General features: G+C 40.4%; 1 protein-coding gene across 8 annotated transcripts in view; it reads right to left on the reverse strand.

Moving 5' to 3' along the window:
* Positions 1 to 17302, reverse strand: part of CSDE1 (cold shock domain containing E1) — a 34706-nt gene extending 17404 nt beyond the window's left edge. The window contains exons 1-14 of one of the 8 annotated variants that reach the window (XM_066623287.1): positions 17213 to 17302; positions 12796 to 13182; positions 12031 to 12190; positions 9749 to 9775; positions 7848 to 8046; positions 6837 to 6946; positions 6397 to 6489; positions 5896 to 5993; positions 4971 to 5052; positions 4038 to 4166; positions 3773 to 3898; positions 3316 to 3528; positions 1574 to 1714; positions 1330 to 1488 (exon numbers count right to left, since the gene is read on the reverse strand). In XM_066623287.1, the coding sequence (XP_066479384.1) occupies positions 1330 to 1488; positions 1574 to 1714; positions 3316 to 3528; positions 3773 to 3898; positions 4038 to 4166; positions 4971 to 5052; positions 5896 to 5993; positions 6397 to 6489; positions 6837 to 6946; positions 7848 to 8046; positions 9749 to 9775; positions 12031 to 12156 (1503 nt within the window). In that variant the 5' untranslated portion in view covers positions 12157 to 12190; positions 12796 to 13182; positions 17213 to 17302. Of the gene's footprint in view, positions 1 to 1329; positions 1489 to 1573; positions 1715 to 3315; positions 3529 to 3772; positions 3899 to 4037; positions 4167 to 4970; positions 5053 to 5895; positions 5994 to 6396; positions 6490 to 6836; positions 6947 to 7847; positions 8047 to 9748; positions 9899 to 12030; positions 12191 to 12795; positions 13183 to 16351; positions 16371 to 17212 lie in introns of those variants that run through there. The other 7 variants (XM_066623283.1, XM_066623284.1, XM_066623291.1 and 4 more) reach the window with 7 other exon arrangements.
* Positions 17303 to 19868: the final 2566 nt, after the last annotated feature.

A 19868-nucleotide genomic window follows, 5' to 3' on the forward strand; every position in this document is an offset into this window, starting at 1 on the left:
AAGACATGTCTCCAATGACTGTACATCTTCAACATAACCTATATTTTTCAAGTTAGATCTAGATAATTCATAACCAGTTTCTGAAAATGGAATACCATGAACAATGACATTTGCTAACCTTGGTGCTTGTAATTAAATTTCAAACAAGCAAGAGTAAAGAACATTAACGTAAATGATATTCTTCATGTTTAACTGAAACACATACCGCTTTTGTATTAAGGACAAGTATTCTTAATTTCGAACAGTGTAGTTAAAGGTTCCGTTCAACATTAAACACTTCACTTTTCATCATCTTAGTAGAAATGTTTAGACACCTTGGACAGGAAAGACTTGCCACAAAACTTTCTGATAGCACTAGTTTCATCCTTATTAATTTATTCCTTTTTGAAGTCCAAAAAGGAGAGACTTACAATGCTTCGGTCCTTCAACAGTTCTGATAACTAAATAGCTGGAACAACAGTTTACAGTTATCCAGGAAGCACACTCTCCAGAAGAAGTAACTAGACTGAAAACGATAGGCTTAAGGAGTCTTAGAAAGTGTTAGGCTAAGGTAAGGAATCCTGTGTCTGCACTACAGGGGAGAGTATATTAGTTACCATTATTCACATATTACATTCTGGTCTCTAAGCAAGTGGTCTTTAAGTAAAATCATTAGTCTGAATGATGGACTATATACCCCATCAACACATAAGTCATACCTATTACTACAATTCAAGCTACATTTTTAGGTTCTGTTTAGATGCATTCTCTTGAGATCATGCCTGCCTGGAGAGGGTGTCCCCCCATCTTGTTCAAAGAATGATTCTTGTTCTGTGCCAGCAGTTACAACATGCACTTGCAAAACAAATTAGGTTTAGTCTGCTGTGTATGAGGACTAGCACTCTGTTGCTTTTTCCCCCTGAGATGTTAACTATAAAGAACACAGTTAAATATTATGTTGGGACTCTAACCGAATGCTCATTAGATGCAGGCTATTTACTTTCACTTGAGGGACAAACAATATGACTGGGACCTTAGTGAACCCTAGCTATGCAATACATTCACCATGTACCTATGTGTTAAGATGTATGCAGCTACTTGTAGATCCTTAAGATAATGCAATTTGAAGTTGATCCTTAACAAGGCTGGATCAAGTAGGGTCTTTTTATTTTGGCCACACAAATTGTTAATTCAACTTCTATTTCTGTTCATACAAGGCAAACCAAGTTGTGTGAGTGCCAACCTAGAGTTCTTCCTCAGACTGGAAACATGGATACTTGCCATCTCTTTTAGGGCATTTTCAGTGACTGTTTTACATGGTGGAGAGGGGAGCCAGTAAAACAATATTACCTTCTCTTTGCCTTTGTTTGGACTAGTGGATTTGGCAGAAGTGGCTTCCTTTTCTATAGTGCCCACAAAACGATGATCTGACTGGGTGTGAAATGAAACAGTGCCCTTTGGAAGTTTTTTAATCCTTATAGCATGATTTCTTTGGGCAGACAGCATATCCTGGAAGGACAAAATCATAACAATGTTAAATATAGCAACATAAAGGCTGGTAACCTAATTCTATAAAGATTAAAGTTTTACTCACAGGGACCACGGTGAATTCTACTTCATCTGAAATGTGGAGCTGGTTGGCATCTAGAATTTCACTGAAGTGAAAGAACATGCGGGCATCTCTGTCAACGCATTTAATGAAACCAAAGCCATCCCTCATTGCAGCAATCACACCCTGTGGACATAAGACAAAATTCAGTCCTCTAGTGACCCATCTTTAGAAGATGTGTCACACATCAAATAAGTACTGCTGGCAAGAATAGAGCCGGAAGTCAGACAGTTTTGCTGAATTCCCAGAGCAAGAGTGCAGAACCACAAGGAACCAAAGGTCTACTCCTAAACAAAGACACAGTGCCACATTTATCAGATTAGCTCAGGGTTGCAATTTGTCTCTCAAACCATTTGTTTCAAGGAGCAACTGAGTGCTTGCTCAGAGAGCAAACATTTACCCCACAATACTCCCATATTCCCTTTTAACCTTACAAAAGGGTTATTCTGTCACTAAGGCAATGAGGGACCTTAAGCCAAAAATGAAGTCACTAAGCAAGCCAGCTACATGCAAGACTTGGGATCTTCCTCTACTTAGTATTCCTTTAATATCAGAAACAGGAGAAGCACAGCAGAAATCAGTAGAAGTGAGAAGACAGACCAACAGCACAGACTAATGGAAGAAACTGGAACTGACTCTGAATTATATGCAAAGTTTTGCCAAACTTCATACAAGTCTTCAAACATTACTTACAACACATTTCTTTTAGGTAGCAAGATATTCCATCACTCACAATAGCTCTAACTTCTCAGAAGATGGGCACATTGCAAGGACATACATTTGGGAGTCAGATTCCAAAGAATCACATAACCAGTTGTGCTTGACCAGCGTAGCTTTAAACATGTTTCTCTCAAAGAAAAGTCTCCCTCATACTCAAATGGAAAACCATTTTTCAAAGTCAAGAGAATTTCAAAAACAGTTAGCAATAACACGCAAGGATCTATTGTTCAAAGTCAGAAATCCCCTCTGATGTATGCAAATCTTTGAGCTTCAGGCAGCCCCTATATGTTGTGTGCGTGCACCCCGGGGCACTGATGGGTTTAATTAAGTAGACATTTGGATTATAGCCTCAGTTTAAGATGCAACAATTCTTTTTCATCTTGGTGAGAAAACACAGAAGCAGTGTGACTCTAAATGATTTATCTGCAACACCTGAACCACAGCCAACTTTAACAGGATACATAAATCAGGATCTCTCCAAACATTATATCCCCAGATCTTTATAAGTGAAAATCAGAAGCATTTCCAGGTTATTTCACACATTTCCCCTCTGTGAAATCTTTTCAACACTGGAAAGACTTCATGAGAAAATCGCAATTGCAAAGCACTAGAGGCTCCACAGGTAATCCTATGACATGGGAACCACATCCCTGCTCATTCAGCTTAATGTTACAAGTTTCCATGAGACTCAAAGGTAAAGCACCAGGATTTGAAACAACATTTGACTACACCTACAAATCTGGTAATAGAAACCCTCACTGCTCAGTTTCCAAAACCTGTAACACTACTCCTGCTGAAGGCAGAGCAATGCTTCTTGTAAGTACAATTCTACCCATAGTCAAGAAAACTGCAGTGTGCTGAACACTCAAAATTATTTCCAGGACAGCCTAAGCAGTCAGTACTACAGACATCTGGCACCATGCTCCAAGCTTAGCAACAGGATGAGACAATACCACACAACTCTCATATTCCATTCTCATCTCTGCACAGAACATTTGAGTACTTGCCATTTCTCTAGCCTCATTAGTGAGCTGGAAAGTATTGGGAAGAACTTCAATATTAGTGGCTCGTTCCAATTTGTCACGCCGATCTGTGGAAATGTTGAATCGAACATGGTCTCCTTCCAACAGCGTCACCTTTGACTTTGTATCTTTGTCGCCAAATGGAAGTTCTTTAGGAATCACAAAGTCAACCTTTATGCGCCCGGGCAGTGGGTCATTCTAATCACAGTACAGAAGAAAGTTCAGATTAGAGGTTTTAAAAATTCTGTAATGTTAACTAAACTAAATAAGCAACTGCCCAATAGTTCACTTTCCCTTACATTCTTGAAGTAGGTCAGGACCAGGACTTGATTGGAAACGCATTTTCTGAATTTCTCTCTTTATTCCTAGTGCCAATGGCTATCAGAATGCTTTAAAAATATTTGCAACCATAGTATTTGTACAAAGAACGTTAAACAATTACCTGATTTTTGTTGGGTACTTTTGGAATTACTTTGGTTACTGTTCCCTCAAAGTGTTCAATGCTGATATCTTCAAAAATAACAGTTCCTTGAGGCAAAAGTCTAACATCAGTTGCAACTTCCTTACCCTGTGAGAAAAAGTAGTAAATAGTTATCTAGAAAAGCAGTGATTGCCAACAAAATACAATAGACTTCTGAGGCAAACCCTTCAAAGTAAACAATTCAATCTAGGGCTTTTAAGTTTTTAGAGAAAGAATTTAGCCTTACATTTCTGTCTTTGATTGTGAACTCCACATCATCACCAGGCTGTAAGGCTTCTAGGTCACCTTTAAATTCGCTATAGTGAAAGAATATCTCCCTTACAACATCACCCCTTTCAATGAATCCAAAGGCTTCCTAAGAGAACACATTTAAAAATAGTTTACAACAGGATAAAAACACAAAACACACATTTTTGAAACAAATGCAATTATTTTTTTAATTACATGTGCCTGATTAAGTCAAAATTTACCCTGAACAAATTAAAAAGCACTTAGAGTAAACTAAAGGAATCAAATACATGAAGTACAGTCAATCGCTGTCTATAAACAAGTGCGATGTCAAGTTATAAGCATAAAGGATTCACAACCTATGTCTCAAAATTAACCAAGGTCAGATAATGTATCAATTATTCAATATATTTCAATATATTATATTATTCAATATATTTAATGGCTTCACTGCAGTTGGGTGGAATCAAAAATCATGAGACATAAGTTCTTGTTGAGTATAATCAATTTTCAATTAAAAGGGACTCCAATTCTGACTAAGGATTCGCACACTAAAGAATTCAGACTAAAAAATGTTTAACATGTAATTTTATTAACACGATTTAGCAAGAAGCAATTACCTTGATTTAGTTCATCTAACAGTTCCTAGACAGAACAAACTGTTTGAAAAGGCTATTTACAACTTACAGCTGAACACCTTTCTATAAAGAAAACTAAAATGCACCAGACTGGTTTATACTTAACACCTGCTTGCTTACAAAGACACAAGATTCAAGTTCAGAAAGGCTTACCTCCATGCAAGCATGTGTAAGACTGCAGAAATACTAGTACCTAGAATAAGTTTACACACCCTCTTTGTGCTTTCATTGCTTTACAAAGCATAAATCTTCTTAAATTGAGAAGTAAATGAAAGTAGCAAAATGTTACATACCTTCATGGCACAGACTACTCCTTGACACCGAGCTTGTTTCTTTTTCAAAAGCATTATGTTACGAGCACTTACAGCACCAGTACTAGAATAGAAGGTAGAAAGGTGAAGCCATTTGCCTTATCCCTACAGGATCAACTACAAATAACACACTTCTTAAATTGTGTGTTTTTAAACATATATTAAATCCTATTTTACAAACTGAACCCACAAGTCTTTGTCAAGCGATAAAGACAGAAAAAACGAAATACTGTATTTGAAATGGACACGCCAACCTTAGGGGAAAAAAAGCCAAGTTTCCAATCATAGCCAAGTATAGATGTTAACAAGAAACCATTATTTCTCAGTATGAAAGTGAACCTGGGAGGCCTGTGGGCTTGCACACTTTGCTGCCCTTTCATGCACAATAGAAAGAAAGTGAAAGCTTCCACTTTCAGATTGAAGTATCCAGTAGTTCTGCATTAGGTACAAACTCAGGAAACTGTGTTACCCAGTTAAGTAATCAACCAAAACCTGAACATACAGTGTGATCCTACTCTTGACTAAACTATAGTTTCAAGTTCGTATAAAATAAAGAACCGATTTACTTCAAGCTGAAAGTTAACAGCTTTCATTTTTCTTTTGCACATGGAATGAGAAGGAATGCACAAATCTACGGTTCTCCCCAGCTCATTTTCACAGCAGGAAACTGTCATTTCCTTTTACATATGAACCCATTCACCTGCTGTTCACCACACACACAAAAAGGACTTCTATCAGTTTGATAGATATAGATAACTTCAAAGTCCAGCACCAAATCCCAGCAACAACTGTGATTAAGAGGGCATTTCAGAGCTGGGACTTCAAATTAAACCAGCAGTATTAGTTTTGGCGAAGCTTTAGTACTTCAGCAAACATGGATTCAGTACCTTACAAGGTATCAACTTACTGTTTATTTGTATCAATAATAAAGTTTATTTTATCTCCAGTTTCCAGCTGAACATTTCCTTCAACATCTTCTGGGGTATAAGTTAGGTAGAACACTTCCTGTGAATTAGAATTGGATAGCATGGATATTCTGCTAGTGCACTTAAAAGAAACATCTAGATTATTTTAGCATCTATGTTTTAAAACTTGGGAAGTGTTTAGAACATTTGCAGTATTAGACAATTTTATAAAATTAAAAAAGACAGTAAAACATTATTGAACAGTTTACTACTTTATTTTAAACTAGCCATGTAATTCTAGACTGAAGTTGTGAAAATGTTTTAGAATTATATAGTCAAACATGAAGTCAGATGTTTTTCTATCTGTTGATTAAAATAAAAGTTTTAGCAATTTAAATTTAACTTTTAAGCAGATAGTTTTAACTGTCTACTCTGACAAGTATTTTAGCTTAAGTCACATTGGAGGATCAGTCAAAAAGTTTAAGTAAATACATAAGTTTTACCCCATTACGTTCGTAGCATACACTCCCTGTTGGACTCTGACCCGGGGCAGCTGGAGACTTACTCTCTAAGTTGTGAGGAACAGCACATACAACCTACCAGTCAAAAAAAAATCCATTGCTAATTATTTCCAGAGGCAGCATTATGCATCACAGACTGTTAGTTATCTTCTATTATACAGGGATGCACTTTACAGGTAACCCACAACAGTATGCCATGCTGCGAAGTTTATATCTTACAGTGCTCATGTTAACTGTAAGAACTGTTCTTGGTTAGGTAAAACCCCAATTTTTATGTACTTGCCAAAAGAAAAAATCAAATTTGAAAAAAATATTTCTACGCAACTAAGGAGAGGCATGCTACACTCAACACTGCCCTTGTCTGTTTGACTATAGCAGATACAAACGACATGCATGTATGTGAACTAATCAGAGCCACTAACTTGTCCATTTATTCGTTCTTCAGGTAATGTTTCTGTTTTTATCTTCACAAGTTTAATAGCAATCGGTTTTCCAGTTCGCCGGTCAGAAGAGACTTCAAATTCAACATCATCTGTAAATAATGACAGGATTTTGCAGTTATTTACACATAATAGGAATGAAGTTATTACACATCACACCCTTCCCAAGACATCCACCTCCCACTGCCAAAACCAATTCCCATTCTTCAAGAGCAGTTTGTTAAGGGCGACGAAAAATGCCAATTAATGCACACACATCATTAACACAAAGCCCCACTGAGTTCAATTCTTTGTTTACAGGTAAAGGGGATTCTCTGGAATTCATTTAGTGATATTCATTTTGATCAAGTGTCCAATCACAAAATTTATTGTTTGAAAATATAACTGCCTTCTTTGAACACATCTTATACAACAAGCATTCCCCATAACTGTTTGATGACTACTTTCTAGTGCGATTCTTGCTAATATGACATCGTGTCAGGAGCAGTCATATGGTAAGTAGACATGTTTCTTCTGTATGGACTCCATGACAGTTATTCTAATACAGTGGTTTTCAAATTTTCTCTGTTTGTGAAATCTTTACCATACAGATTCATCTGACAAAGAACCACTGCCTGTTGCTAAAAATCCTGAAGAATATTGTAGAGTCAATCATTGGAAAGCACAGGCCAGGAAGAAAGAGCCTCATTGTTGCCCTACACCAACTGACAGTACACCCTAGAACACACACAACAGCTTCTGCAGCTGAACAAATGCAACTGAAGGAAGTCAGTGTCGGAGCAAGCTTGTTTCTCACTACTGAGGAACAGATAAGCCCAATGAAGCTCAGAGTTTCCCAGAACAGTTCGAAAATTAAAAGATCCCTGCTAATATGACATCATGGCAAGCGCAGCCATTAAGTTTTCCAAATGAACACATTTAGCCAAGTTTAGCTTGTGTTTGCCTAGCCACCTCAATTACTAACCCAGATAATTCTGTCAATTGGTTATTTACCTCCTACTTTAAGCTCCTGTAGGTTGCCATTATACTGTGAACAGTGGAAGAACAGTCTAGCTTGCCGTTCTGAACACTGAATGAATCCATAGGAGGTCAGCAGTTTTTCAATAACCCCAGTTTCACGCAGTCCTGCAGAAGTACCATTGGGGTACCCGTTGTGTCCATTGTTATGGAGAAGGTTTGGATCAAAGCTCATCTGTAATCAAAAAGAAACCTGTGAATCTCCCATTCCTTCAAAATTCTTATTCTGAAGATATGACATTAAATGATATGTATAAATACAAGCAGGCTTCTAAAATAAGACAGATCTTAAATAGTTTATTTTAATTAAAGTTTATTTAAAAACTTGCTTAACTAAGCTGTGTTCCTTAAGCACAGTTATACGACAGATTAAAAGAGCATTATATTTTCCCTCATAAATAGGATAAAATCAATACTATACTTTAAATTAGTCATTTGTACAGTCTGCTTTCACCAATGGAAGTTATCAAGAAAGCAATTCCAAAGAGTTTCTTAACAAACCTGATCAGGATGATTTCCGCAAGAGTTAGTTCCTAACCTTTCCTTAAGCTTAACTAGTGGCCTAGTGTCTTATGAAGCTTGATTATTCCTGGTTCTATTCATTCACCTCAAATACTTGTTCTCCATCCATAAACAGATCCACTAACTCCATATGACAGAGAAGAAAAGTTACAGAATGGATGAAGTTCTCATTATGAATTCTTTTTTAAGTAAAAACAAATCCAGTCAAACAATCATCTTATGTGAGGATTTTTACAACAATGTCTTGGCTATTGTAAGTTCACACAGAATTGAGTATTACAGGATCCCCAATATCTACTGTTAAAAAAATCAGTTATTCATGCAAGTCAATTGTTCAAAGCAAGGCAGTGCCAAAATCATGCATTCTGAGATTACATATTTCATGTTAAAGTTTTCTGTATATCTGTTTAAGAAAACCAATATCAAGTTTCTGCAACTCCAAGGAGCCTATAAGGTTTTAGACAACTGGTTCGATGGCAAAATTTTATGACGGAATAGATTGAATTGCCCAATCCTATACTATCTACTCAGATAGTACTCTATCTAGTACTGAGTATTCTAGTACTCAGATCTACTCTACCCCATTGTATTGAGTTCAATGAGGTTTACTCCCAAGCAAGTGTGCATAGAATTGCATCTGTATTGAAAGCTGGTAATAAAGCAGTTTTATTAAGGTATCAGCTAGTTTTTGATCTACCACTCAGAGTTGCACATGAAACCTGCATGATATTTTTGAAGATTAAGATTATAATCCTATGCAGACTTATCTGGAAGCAAGTCCCGCAGAACTCAATGTCTGAAAGAGACACTAGCTTTTTATCAAGTAAAGGTGCTAAGATGACACTATAAAACCTGGAAATGGGGGAATTGCTCCTTTGCAAACATACACACCCACCCACCCCAAACCCATACTGAAGCCTTAGGAGGCAACAGGAGATGCAACAACTCCCTGTTCAGACAGTAATGGAGATGGCACCTGAAACTTTACATTGTTTTTTGAACCACTGCAAATGTATCAAGGAGAGCTCAAATCTATGCCATCGTTCTTTTGGAAATCAAATAACCAACCTTAGTTGAACTAAGTCAAACTCAAACAGGTAAGAAACATAACATCTCAAAACACAACCCACCCACCACACAGAGTGAACCTTTCATTAAGTTTCTGAAACAGATACAGGAAAACACAATTTAAGAACCCAGTAAATTTCCAGAATTTTTGGTAGAATTTTATTCTTTAACCTGTTGAAAAGATTTGAACACAAGTAAAGTTAGAAGTGAGAACACAGGCACAGAAGAGTTAACTGCTAAGGAACCCCATGCTAAGACAACATATGTCAGCTGCTGCCCTGACTTACAGATCTCTGATAAAGGGGGGTCCTCTTCTGTTTTTTAGACCCAGATGAAGTAGAAGATGAAGAGAAAGGTAAAGGATGAGAAGGAGGGGGAGCTGCAGGAGGGGGGAGAGGATCTGATGACACAGTATAATGGTTCTCCATCTCATACAGCTGTGATAACATAGTACACAGTATAACTAGTCAATAGTTGGTACATCTTTAAAATACATCCAAGTAACTATCAAATTCCTTGTCTTAAGAGACTTAGATGGAAGTCAGAAGTAGTCAATCCAAATATTATTTTCATAGGATTACACCATCAAGTGCACACACAAAAACGCACTATTTCTACACCAATAATTCCTGCCCAGCAATGTTCTGAGTAGCTCATACTACCAGGTTTCTAACCAAGTAGTTTCTACTTGGTAGTAGAAACTACTAGGTTTCTACTACATAACATAAGGTTTCTACTTTTATGTACAAAAGTAACCACAGGGAAAAGTGGCACTGGAAAGAGATGTAATACAAGTAATAACTGAGTTAACACTTGACAAACTATATACGTTTTTGCACTGCAGCAAAGAATATGCTGGTTATTAAACAAACCAATTAGTGTTTATTCTTAGTTTCTTTCCCTTTCCATTTTAAGGGATATCAACAACTGATATTTAATGAGAGCCAGAAAAACAGCCTTTGGCTAAACAGCTTCTGGGTGTTTTTATAGCTGAAGTCTGGAGACATTAAATAAAAGGTTCCAAGACTTGCATGCAAAGGCTTGTATGCAAACTCTAAAGAATATGTTCATATAGTGACAGTTTAAGTTTTCATGAGCACTGATCTTTCATAACACTAAGACTAGAAAAAGAGACCATCACTCCTATTTACTCTTTCCCATGAAGAACCTGAATGTAAAATAAGGTCAGTCAACAAACAAATTTTTGAAGTTAATTTAGTTCTACCTCAGGATAGTGGCAGCAAGTTTATAGCAGGTCTTACCCCACAGGTTTATTAAATATGTGTTGAGCGAACAATGCACAGAGCAAGAATTCAAGTGAAACTGCTATAGACTGACCATGTTTTATGATATATATTCTACTGAGTACATTATGCTAATCTTATATTTATGGTCAACTGTTGTCTCATGTGTCAAACCCATAACACAGTAAAACCAATTCATCTGTTAAAGTACAGTGTGAGTAATTTTCAATTTAAGATGAACAAGGTTTATATTCTAGGATGATCCTTACTTAAGTATATGAAGTTGCTTCGTGTGATAATCTAGTCCAGTAGAGTCTACTCCAACTGGCAGCATCTCTCCAAGATCTCAGGCACAGGTCTTTCATTTTATCCAAAGGAATTTCAGGTTAAGATCATTTTTATACTAGAAATGTTACAGATTGGAGAACCTGGAGATCTTGTGCATACAACCACTGAGCTATGGTCCCTCCACAGGCTACCCTTGAACTCCAATTTCAGCCATCTTTAACTATATTCAAACAAGATCTTAAGAAACTTGACTCACAAAAGTTAGTGTTGTGACTATAATTCCATTACTTAGTAATAAACTTAGTACTTAGTAATAAACAAGTCTTTGGAAACTTTTAGATATCCCCTCTTCCCTTTACTCAAAATATGCCAGACATGAGATAAATGATGCTAACTTAGTTTGAGCTTAAACTCTACTCTTATTGGGTAGTTATTTGCTAATGTCTGGACTTGTTAAAAACCCCTAACATTTACGTACCATTCTGATGCTAACAATGGACGGTGAGGGGCAACTCTAAATTAAGTAGCTATCAATGGTATTCTCACAAGAATGCTTGACAGACATATACTCTGCCTTTTTCAAAGAAGATTCTCAAAATCAGAATCTTATGCTTTCAAAAACATTTAAGAGGATGTGGACCCCCTAGGGTTTTCCACCAAAGTGAACAAAAGTCCAAAATTCTCTATGTATTCGGGAGGTTCTGTTTTTAAACAGCTGGAGAGGTAACCAGTTGCCCTAGAACAGGAACTAGTCTGGTACAATGACCAATGAAAAGAATGATTGGGAATGAGCGGTGAGTGTGAAATGATTTTCAAACTGAAACTATTAAAATTAGAGTCTTTTAGTCTGCTCACTGCACTCTGGCAGGGCTACAAATGCCTCATTTGACAAGAGGTCCAAAGATGAGCAGGCATTTCTGATAGTAATCTGCATTTGGGCCACATTTTTCTTGCTCAAAGGAGGTTGTTGCATCACACCATCTGAGCTAGTTTGGCTTTACCCTTAAGAATATTGCTAGTATGGCAAAAGAACTTACTGATTGGCCATAAGGTGATAAATTCAGTCCGACTGGAGATGCATTGCCCAGGTTGGCGCTAACGTATGCAGTAGGGGGAGAAGACGGCATGGAAAATTCAACAAATTCTTTCCAGGTGCTTGCCATATTTATACGCCTGTTTCAACTTAATTTTATAATGCTGCATGTAACAAAATCAAACAAGACAACCTTGTCAATGTATATCTGCCACTTATCCAGTGTCATCAAAAAGCTGCCATTCCGGCAGCCTCCTAACATATGAGATAAGAAGGGGTTGATGTTCTAGTTAAAGCATTTCTTTGCTTTATTTTACTTTGGGGGGGTTCTGAATGGAGAGCAGAAGCTAGTTGCTAACTGAACTCATGATTACTATTCATTCAGCTATCCTTATAGCAGACAATTTACATTTAACCTATCAGCTTATGAAATGGAGACTCACTGACCGATACCAGTAATTGGGAGAAGGATATGGAGAAGTTTGAGACCCAGATTTATAGCATTAGAGTAAGCAGATTTCAAAAGTGAGAAACTGGAAAATAGTAGCAGAAAGCTTAAAGAAACGGTGGCAATTACAAGACTGCATTCCATTGTTAGCTCAGCAAATGTAATACTGGAGAATCTGAATTTTAAAAGGTATCTGCTGTGGTACTGGTTAGCTCTGGTTTGATATTCTGACCAACCAAGGCAGTAGACACACTATTAATTTATGTGAAATAGTTTGGCTTTGGAGTATCTATTGCTGTTTAACAGAGTACATGCACCAACCTCGCAGTGATATTCTAATATTGCACTTTCAGTAGTATTCGCCGATTCTTCGTTTCAGCACACGTTTCAAAGTTTGACGATTGCTATTGTTAAAAAAAGAGATAGCAAGAGAAAAGTGATCTATCAAGCTAATAAGGAATAACTGGCGCTGCACCAGTTTCAGCACAGCACTGAAGAAAACAAAGACTACTAGCAGCGTTGGGACGTGCTCTTTTGAAGCTGTTGAGTAGGCACAAACTTCTTGTTTCAGATCAAGTGTTGTGTCTTCAGTGTAAAGTTTACTCTTCTTTGGTCTTGTTTTGTTGTTACGATGTGGTATGTTCCTTTCCTGATCTGAACTTGAAGCAGCAGTTTCAGGTGGTAAATTCTGTTCTGTTACACTTCATACTGAAGAGAAAAAACAAGGAGTGATGTCAAAAGTTTTAAACAGATGTACTTTTTATACCTCTGAGCAGATGGGGTCCTAAGAACGTTATTTTGTGCACTAAAAGCTATCTCAAGCACTGATCAACTGGTGGAAGTGCAATTGAAATGCATAAATGATTGGCAAGTCTCTTGCCTAGCTTCAATAATCAAAGAGGCATACAATACTGGTTTGTGAATAATTTCACAATTAGAACAGAAACCTCTACTGCAACAAGATACACAGAGAAAGTAGAAAACAATGCAAATCCTTAAGAATAACCATAAACACATAAAACCATATTTTGAACATAGTCCTTTGCAAAAAGATCTTTTCTATACTTTGTAGAGTATTATTACAGCTGAAAATAGAGCTACAAGAGCAGCTGTGATATTTCAAACCATTATACAATATGACAACCAGCATAATGATGTAAGAAGCACAGAACTGACCACAATAGGTTTCTCAAAGTCAATTCATGCCATTTATTTGGGCCAAGACCACTGCCAAAAGATCTGAATTGCAACATAAGTCTATTTTTGTTTCCATTTATTTTCCATTCTGAGACTGCAAGTTGGGGCAGGAGACAAACAGCTACATTTGTGTGTACTTGCTTTTTGTTTTGAAACCCTATGCATCATTTATAAGCAGTATATTACAGTCCAAGGGCATTTCTTCAGAGATTACTTTGGGGCTGTGAATACTATGTAATTTATCAGTTTTCCCTTATTGAAAGGTTGTATATTCCTCTTTTTACACAGTGGCTACAGCATAAGAAAGAATAGATCATCTGTACTCCAACATACTTCCTCTTAGTATCCTATCCTAGCTGAATATGAAATGCAAAATGGATGATGTTAAACAACATCTGGTCCATCTAATATAAAAAGGAGGTAAATTAGGGATGTGCTGTAGAATTGGGAATAATCAGGAACAAAAGTTAAGAAATGGGAGTGAACAAGGAAGATTGGTTTCACTAGTTTTGTAACTTAGATCTAATTGTATACTTTGTAGCCTTCCTCTGCACCCTCTCCTTTCCTGGTTCCTTTTGGGCAAAAGTAACATTCCTGTGACAGGAAGTACTTTTGTATATTATAAAAGAAAAGCACTAGAATAGTAAAATAAAATGCTTAAATTAAGCAACTGAAAGTCAGGCAAAAATGGGAGTTACTCAGCTTCATTCCTAGCCAATGAAACTAAGATAGGTGGGCATCGAAGGTAAGACAGTGCTTTAATATTTTTTAAAGAACATGACTTAATAGCTTACTCAAGAAACTTGTTTTAGTAGTGCAAATTCCAAATGACTACAGGGTGTTATCCAAAGCCCATGTATACAAAAGTGGTTCTTTCTTTAACATAAACTCGCTTAGGATCAGGTTGCTCTCTCCAAGAAATCCAAAGAACAACTAGCCTGATTCTAAGTATGTTTACTCAGAAGTACCCCCAAATGGGCTTGCTTTGAGAAACCGTGGACTACAGGCTAAATCATCTGAAATTCAAGTATTTATCTGGACAGTAAAATCACTCATTTCTTCAATGTTGAGAAGGCTGTAGCAAGAACTTAAGTGAAACCAGTGTATACGTCTGTGCTTTAAATTCTTTACTTTTCAGTTCAGCTGCTATAAATACTCCTCCAAATAGTAAACACCCAGTGCAGCTGCCAAACCATCAGTGCAGCAGTCTCTGGTATAGCACATGAATTCGCAAAGGATTAGCCCAAGTCAAACACAGTAAGGAGAAAGTTAACAGCTGTTTTTTTACTTAACTTTTTTATTTTGTTACCTAATGTGTGAGATATTTTACAGATGGACAACCATTTAAAAATATAACAGCCATATTATGGAACTGACATGCTAACAGGATACACTGCTATTATATTTTGAGATGCCTACTATGCATTTGTTACCAAAGCAGCTTCTTTAAAGAAATCTTTTAAGAGATGTACTTCAGCATATTATTTGCTCTCTGCTAAACGCAGCATGTGACCCAGAGACAGTAATAATTAAATAAGACTAAGTGTAAGTGGGATTGCAACAAATTAAGGTTCCAAATGCTTACTTGAGAAAGTAAGCAAACTTACTTGAGAAAAAGATCTTGAGTTTGGTTGGACTTACTTCCAAACTTACATAGGATCTGGCAGTAATTAGGCTATAATATGACTTTGGAAAATACAGTATAGCATTAGTTTCCTTTGCTGCAGAGTAAATTAGCAAATGAGTATATAGCCATTGGTTTGGAGACAAACAAACCAGAGCCAAATTAAATTCAGCAGCAATAAAGACAGTGCTACTCTTATAGTTACTTAAGGTTTTACATTGTATGCAAATAGGAATTACTGCCTAAATAACAAAACAAAAACCAGCCTCCTTTCCCTGCTAACTGAGCAAGAGGCACTTTTTCAAGCAGGTGCTCCTCTTATTTAGCAGGGGAAGAGTAACTGGCCCTCCTCACACCAGCAGTGTGTTTACTACTGGCTGTCCGCTGGTATGCTTTTGCATCTTTTTAGACTGTGAGCCCTTTTGGGACAGGGAACCATTTAGTTGCTTGGTTTTCTTTGTTAACTGCTCTGTGAACTTTACACTGAAAAGCAGTATATAAACACTGTTAATATTAATAATCATAATAATGTGTATTTAAAAGCACCCTTAGCTACAACAAGCCTCAATAACTTGCTCTGCAGCCTGAAAGCAGGATTACAACTGCTCAAGGCTACAATCCTCCCCACAATAATGGAGCTCGCCTCTGAATGGACAGGCATGGGGTAGGGCTCTGAGGCTGCAATCCTACCCACATTTTCCTGGGAGTAAGCCTCATTGACTAGAATGAGACTTACTTCTGAGTAGACATGCATAGGACTGGGCTCTGCGGCTACACTCCTACCCACACTGTCCTGGGAGTAAGCCCATTGACTAGAACGGGGCTTAGTAGACAGGCACAGGATTGGACTCTGAGGCTGCAAACCCATCCACTTTCCTGGGAGTAAGCCCCACTGGCCATCATGGGCTTACTTCTGAGTAGACAGGCATAGGATTGTGTTCTGAGCCCCCAGACTAAAGCAAGGGGCCGCAACGGGCAGCGCTGAGGGTGACCCTCCGGGGAGGCCACGGAGGCTCCAGGGCAGGCTCTCGAGAGGGCCGCGGCCGCCGGCCTCACCGTGCAGCAGGCCCGGGCGCAGGCTCAGGGCGAGGCTAGACCCGGCACATGGCACAGGCAGGCAGCAAGATGGAGGCTCCTGGGGCCGGGGAGCGGAGGCCGGGCCGCATCCGTGGAGCAGCGGAGGCGAGGTCCAGCTCCTGGCCCTAAGCCATTGCCGGGGGGACGGGATCCAGGCGCGGCGCCCCACTGCCGGTCACGCCAATGGGGAGCCTCCCCTCAGCGCTGGGCGTGTCCACCCGCTGCCCCGCTCCCCAAGCGGCGGGGGGAGAAGGAGACGGAAAATGGCGGCCGCTCCCCCTCACACAAAGGAAGATTGACCTCCTCTTCCCCTCCCCACACTTGCACGCTGCATGTCGGGAGAGGTAGTCCACAGCGCCGCCCCTGCGCCGCCACGGACGAGCCACTAGGACTCCATTCCCCAGAAGGCGCAGCGACCCGACTCCCCCGCAGGCCCCAGGCCGGGAGTTGTAGTGTTTTCCACCGCCTCTGCCACCACCGGCACCGCGCCCCCGAACTCGGTCCCCCAGCGGCCCCTGCGGGAAAGGAAAGGTGGCGCGGTGCCCACCGGGAGTCGTAGTGCGAGGGATGGGGCCAAGCGGCTTCGCCTCTCGCCCCTGCCCGGGTGGGGGGAGGAGAGCGGGGCCTCCCTGCCCAGCCCAGCCCAGCCCAGCGACGCTCCTTCCCTCGCTGCCTCCCCGCCGCGCGAGCCCGTCCGTCAAGCCGGCCGGGGAGGGGCCTACCGCGCCAGACCGTTGGCCCCCCGGGACTGCGGCGGGCGGCGTTCCAAGCCCTCGGCCCCCTCCCGGCGCCCTCGAGGCCGCGCCCAGCGAGCGCACCCCTCCGCGGACCCCAACTCACCCCAACAGCTCAGCGCCCCCGCTCCAGCGCCGCCATGAGCAGCACGGCACAGCACGTAGGAAGAAATCCCGGCTTCTCGCGAGAGTCGCGGCGCCAAGGGCGGACTCGCGCATGCGCCGTCGGGGAGGGAGGCGAGGGCGCCCGCGGGCTGCGCGCTTCGGCTATGTAGGCGGCGGGCGCGTGGCTGTGGCTGAGCCCCCGCCCTGCGAGGAGCCCGCGCTCTCCGCGCTTCCCTGGGAGGGACCCCATTGGCCAGAACGGGGCTTCGCTCTGAGGAGGAACGCGCAGGGTGGGCTCTGAGGCTGCGAGCCTGTCCACACTTTCCTGGGAGGAAGCCCATTGACTCTCATGGGACTTCCTTCTGAGCAGGCGTGCATAAGATTGGGCCCACAGCAAGACCTTTGAGCAGGTGTACTGCAGGCAGGCAGGCAGGCAAAAGAGTTTCGCATCTCTGTTCAGTAAGAGCCTCCAGTCGGTTTCACCACGAGGAGCACTGCCCTTGAAGGCCCTGCCAGGGGGGAAAAAGTGACAGGCACCCACTGAGGAACACAAAATGGTACAGAGTGGGCAGGGGGTGCTCCTTTCCCTCTCACAGAACCAGGGCACAGCCACTAAAATTGAGTGTTTGGAGAGTCAGGACAGACTAAAGAATATTTCTTTACTTGGTATGTAGTCGGTCTGTGGAACTCCTTGCCACAGGGAGTGGTGATGGCACCTCACCTAGAGATCTTTAAAATGGTACTGGACAAGTTTCTGGAGGAAAAGTCCATCACTGGGTACAAGCCATGATGGGTATGTGCAACCTCCTGATTTTAGAAGTAGGCCACAATGCCAGATGCAAGGGAGGGCACCAGGTTGCAGGTCTCTTGTGGTCTTATGTGTTCCCTGAGGCACCTGGTGGGCTACTGTGAGATACAGGAAGCTGGGACTTTGGCCTGATCTAGCAGGGCTCTTCTTATGTTCTTATGACAGCCCTGCCACATCTAATACCCACTTCATATTTACCAACACTGTGAGGCAAATGTTAATTCCACCCAACAAAAACCTAATTATTGTAAATAACACAGGCCTACAAAATTGAGGGTCAGAAACGGTTTTCCCAAACTTTATGGTGGTTTGATATGAATTTGGAGTGCCAATTCCAAAAATGCCATCCGTTTTGCCCTATTATGTCTAGTTTTGGAGATATAGTATAGCCTCATTAGTGAATGGTTCAAGCAGCTTCCTCATGAGGAAGCCATGGTATAGGCTTACTTATGAGGAAGCTGCTTGAACCATTCACTAATGAGGCTATACTATATCTCCAAAACTAGACATAATAGGGCAAAACAGATGCCATTTTTGGAATCGGCACCCGAAATATACCCAGGAATTGTTGTAACATTTAAGGAAGCAAAATGTGTGTTGGCTTGTGTAATTTAAATAAATAAACTATCCTCCTTTGCCCTGGAGACAATTTCTTTAAGAGTCACTGCTGCAGAATTTGTTATGCATGACCACTGGTGCAGTGGAATCTAAGCACATCAAATCTTATCCTAGCAATGAACTTAACAGGGTACCTCAGCCAAAATACCCTCAACTCTCCACCCCCACTATAATATGACAGTAGTAATGCTATCCTGCCTAACAGGACTGTTTTAAGTGCCTCGGAGATAATGAAGTTTTATAAATACTATTATTTTCCTTCTGCTCACAACTGGTAAGCTGCAATGGTGAGGTAACAGAATCACACAGAAGCCAATTTGCCATAATCAGGTGTTGGATTTGTACAGTGATTCCCAACATCATGAGATGGCAGAAACATAATTCAGTTCATATGTACACAGCTGCTACAGTTCTCCATGCAGGTACTACTCTTCTGTCATTGAACCATGCTCTTTTCCTCAGCTGCTTCCTCCCCTTGGTTGAACTCAGCAGAGGTGTCAGAAGAAGATATTATCTGTAACCATGAAAAACATAGGATATTTTTCTGAATTAGGAGGTGCAACCTTTGGCAAGGTTCCTATTTCTTTAATAGTTACACATCAGGCAGAAGTTCAGTTACACATCAGGCAGAAATTAGCAGGTAGATAGGTTGGGAACCTTCAGTCTCGAAAGACTATGGTATAAGCCTATAGCACCCAATATTCTCAGGCAGTCTCCCATCCAAGTACTAACCAGACCTGACCCTGCTTAGCTTCCGAGATCAGACAAGATCAGCAGGTAGAATATTGACCATTACTGTATCTTCCTAGCAGGAAAAGCATCAGCTGTTGGTTTTCAGACCACTAATGCATTGTGAGAAGCTAAAGAGTATGGGGGGAGGGGGGACATGGCAACTCTAACTGTTGCAAACGTATTTGAATGCTCTGGTCCACATCCAGGTTCCAATATATAGCATACCCCTAAGGATGTGTGGTGGAAACACTCAGATGACCATATCACCATGTGCACATTCCATCCATAGTCTCTGCCCCCCTTTTCTTCTGTTTTGCTATGAAAAGTAAATTTTATGATTTAATAATGAACCGACTTTAAACTTATGGACATGCAGAACTGACTCGCAAAATAACTCAGCTGCAGAGTGTATGCTTTGTATGCAAAAGGTCCCAAATTCAGTCCCCAGCATCTCTGGTTAAAGACACTGGGACTTTGGAAAATCCCTGGCAATCACACA

This window comes from Tiliqua scincoides, chromosome 4, assembly GCF_035046505.1.
Source record: "Tiliqua scincoides isolate rTilSci1 chromosome 4, rTilSci1.hap2, whole genome shotgun sequence".
In the NCBI taxonomy this organism is placed as follows: domain Eukaryota; kingdom Metazoa; phylum Chordata; class Lepidosauria; order Squamata; family Scincidae; genus Tiliqua; species Tiliqua scincoides.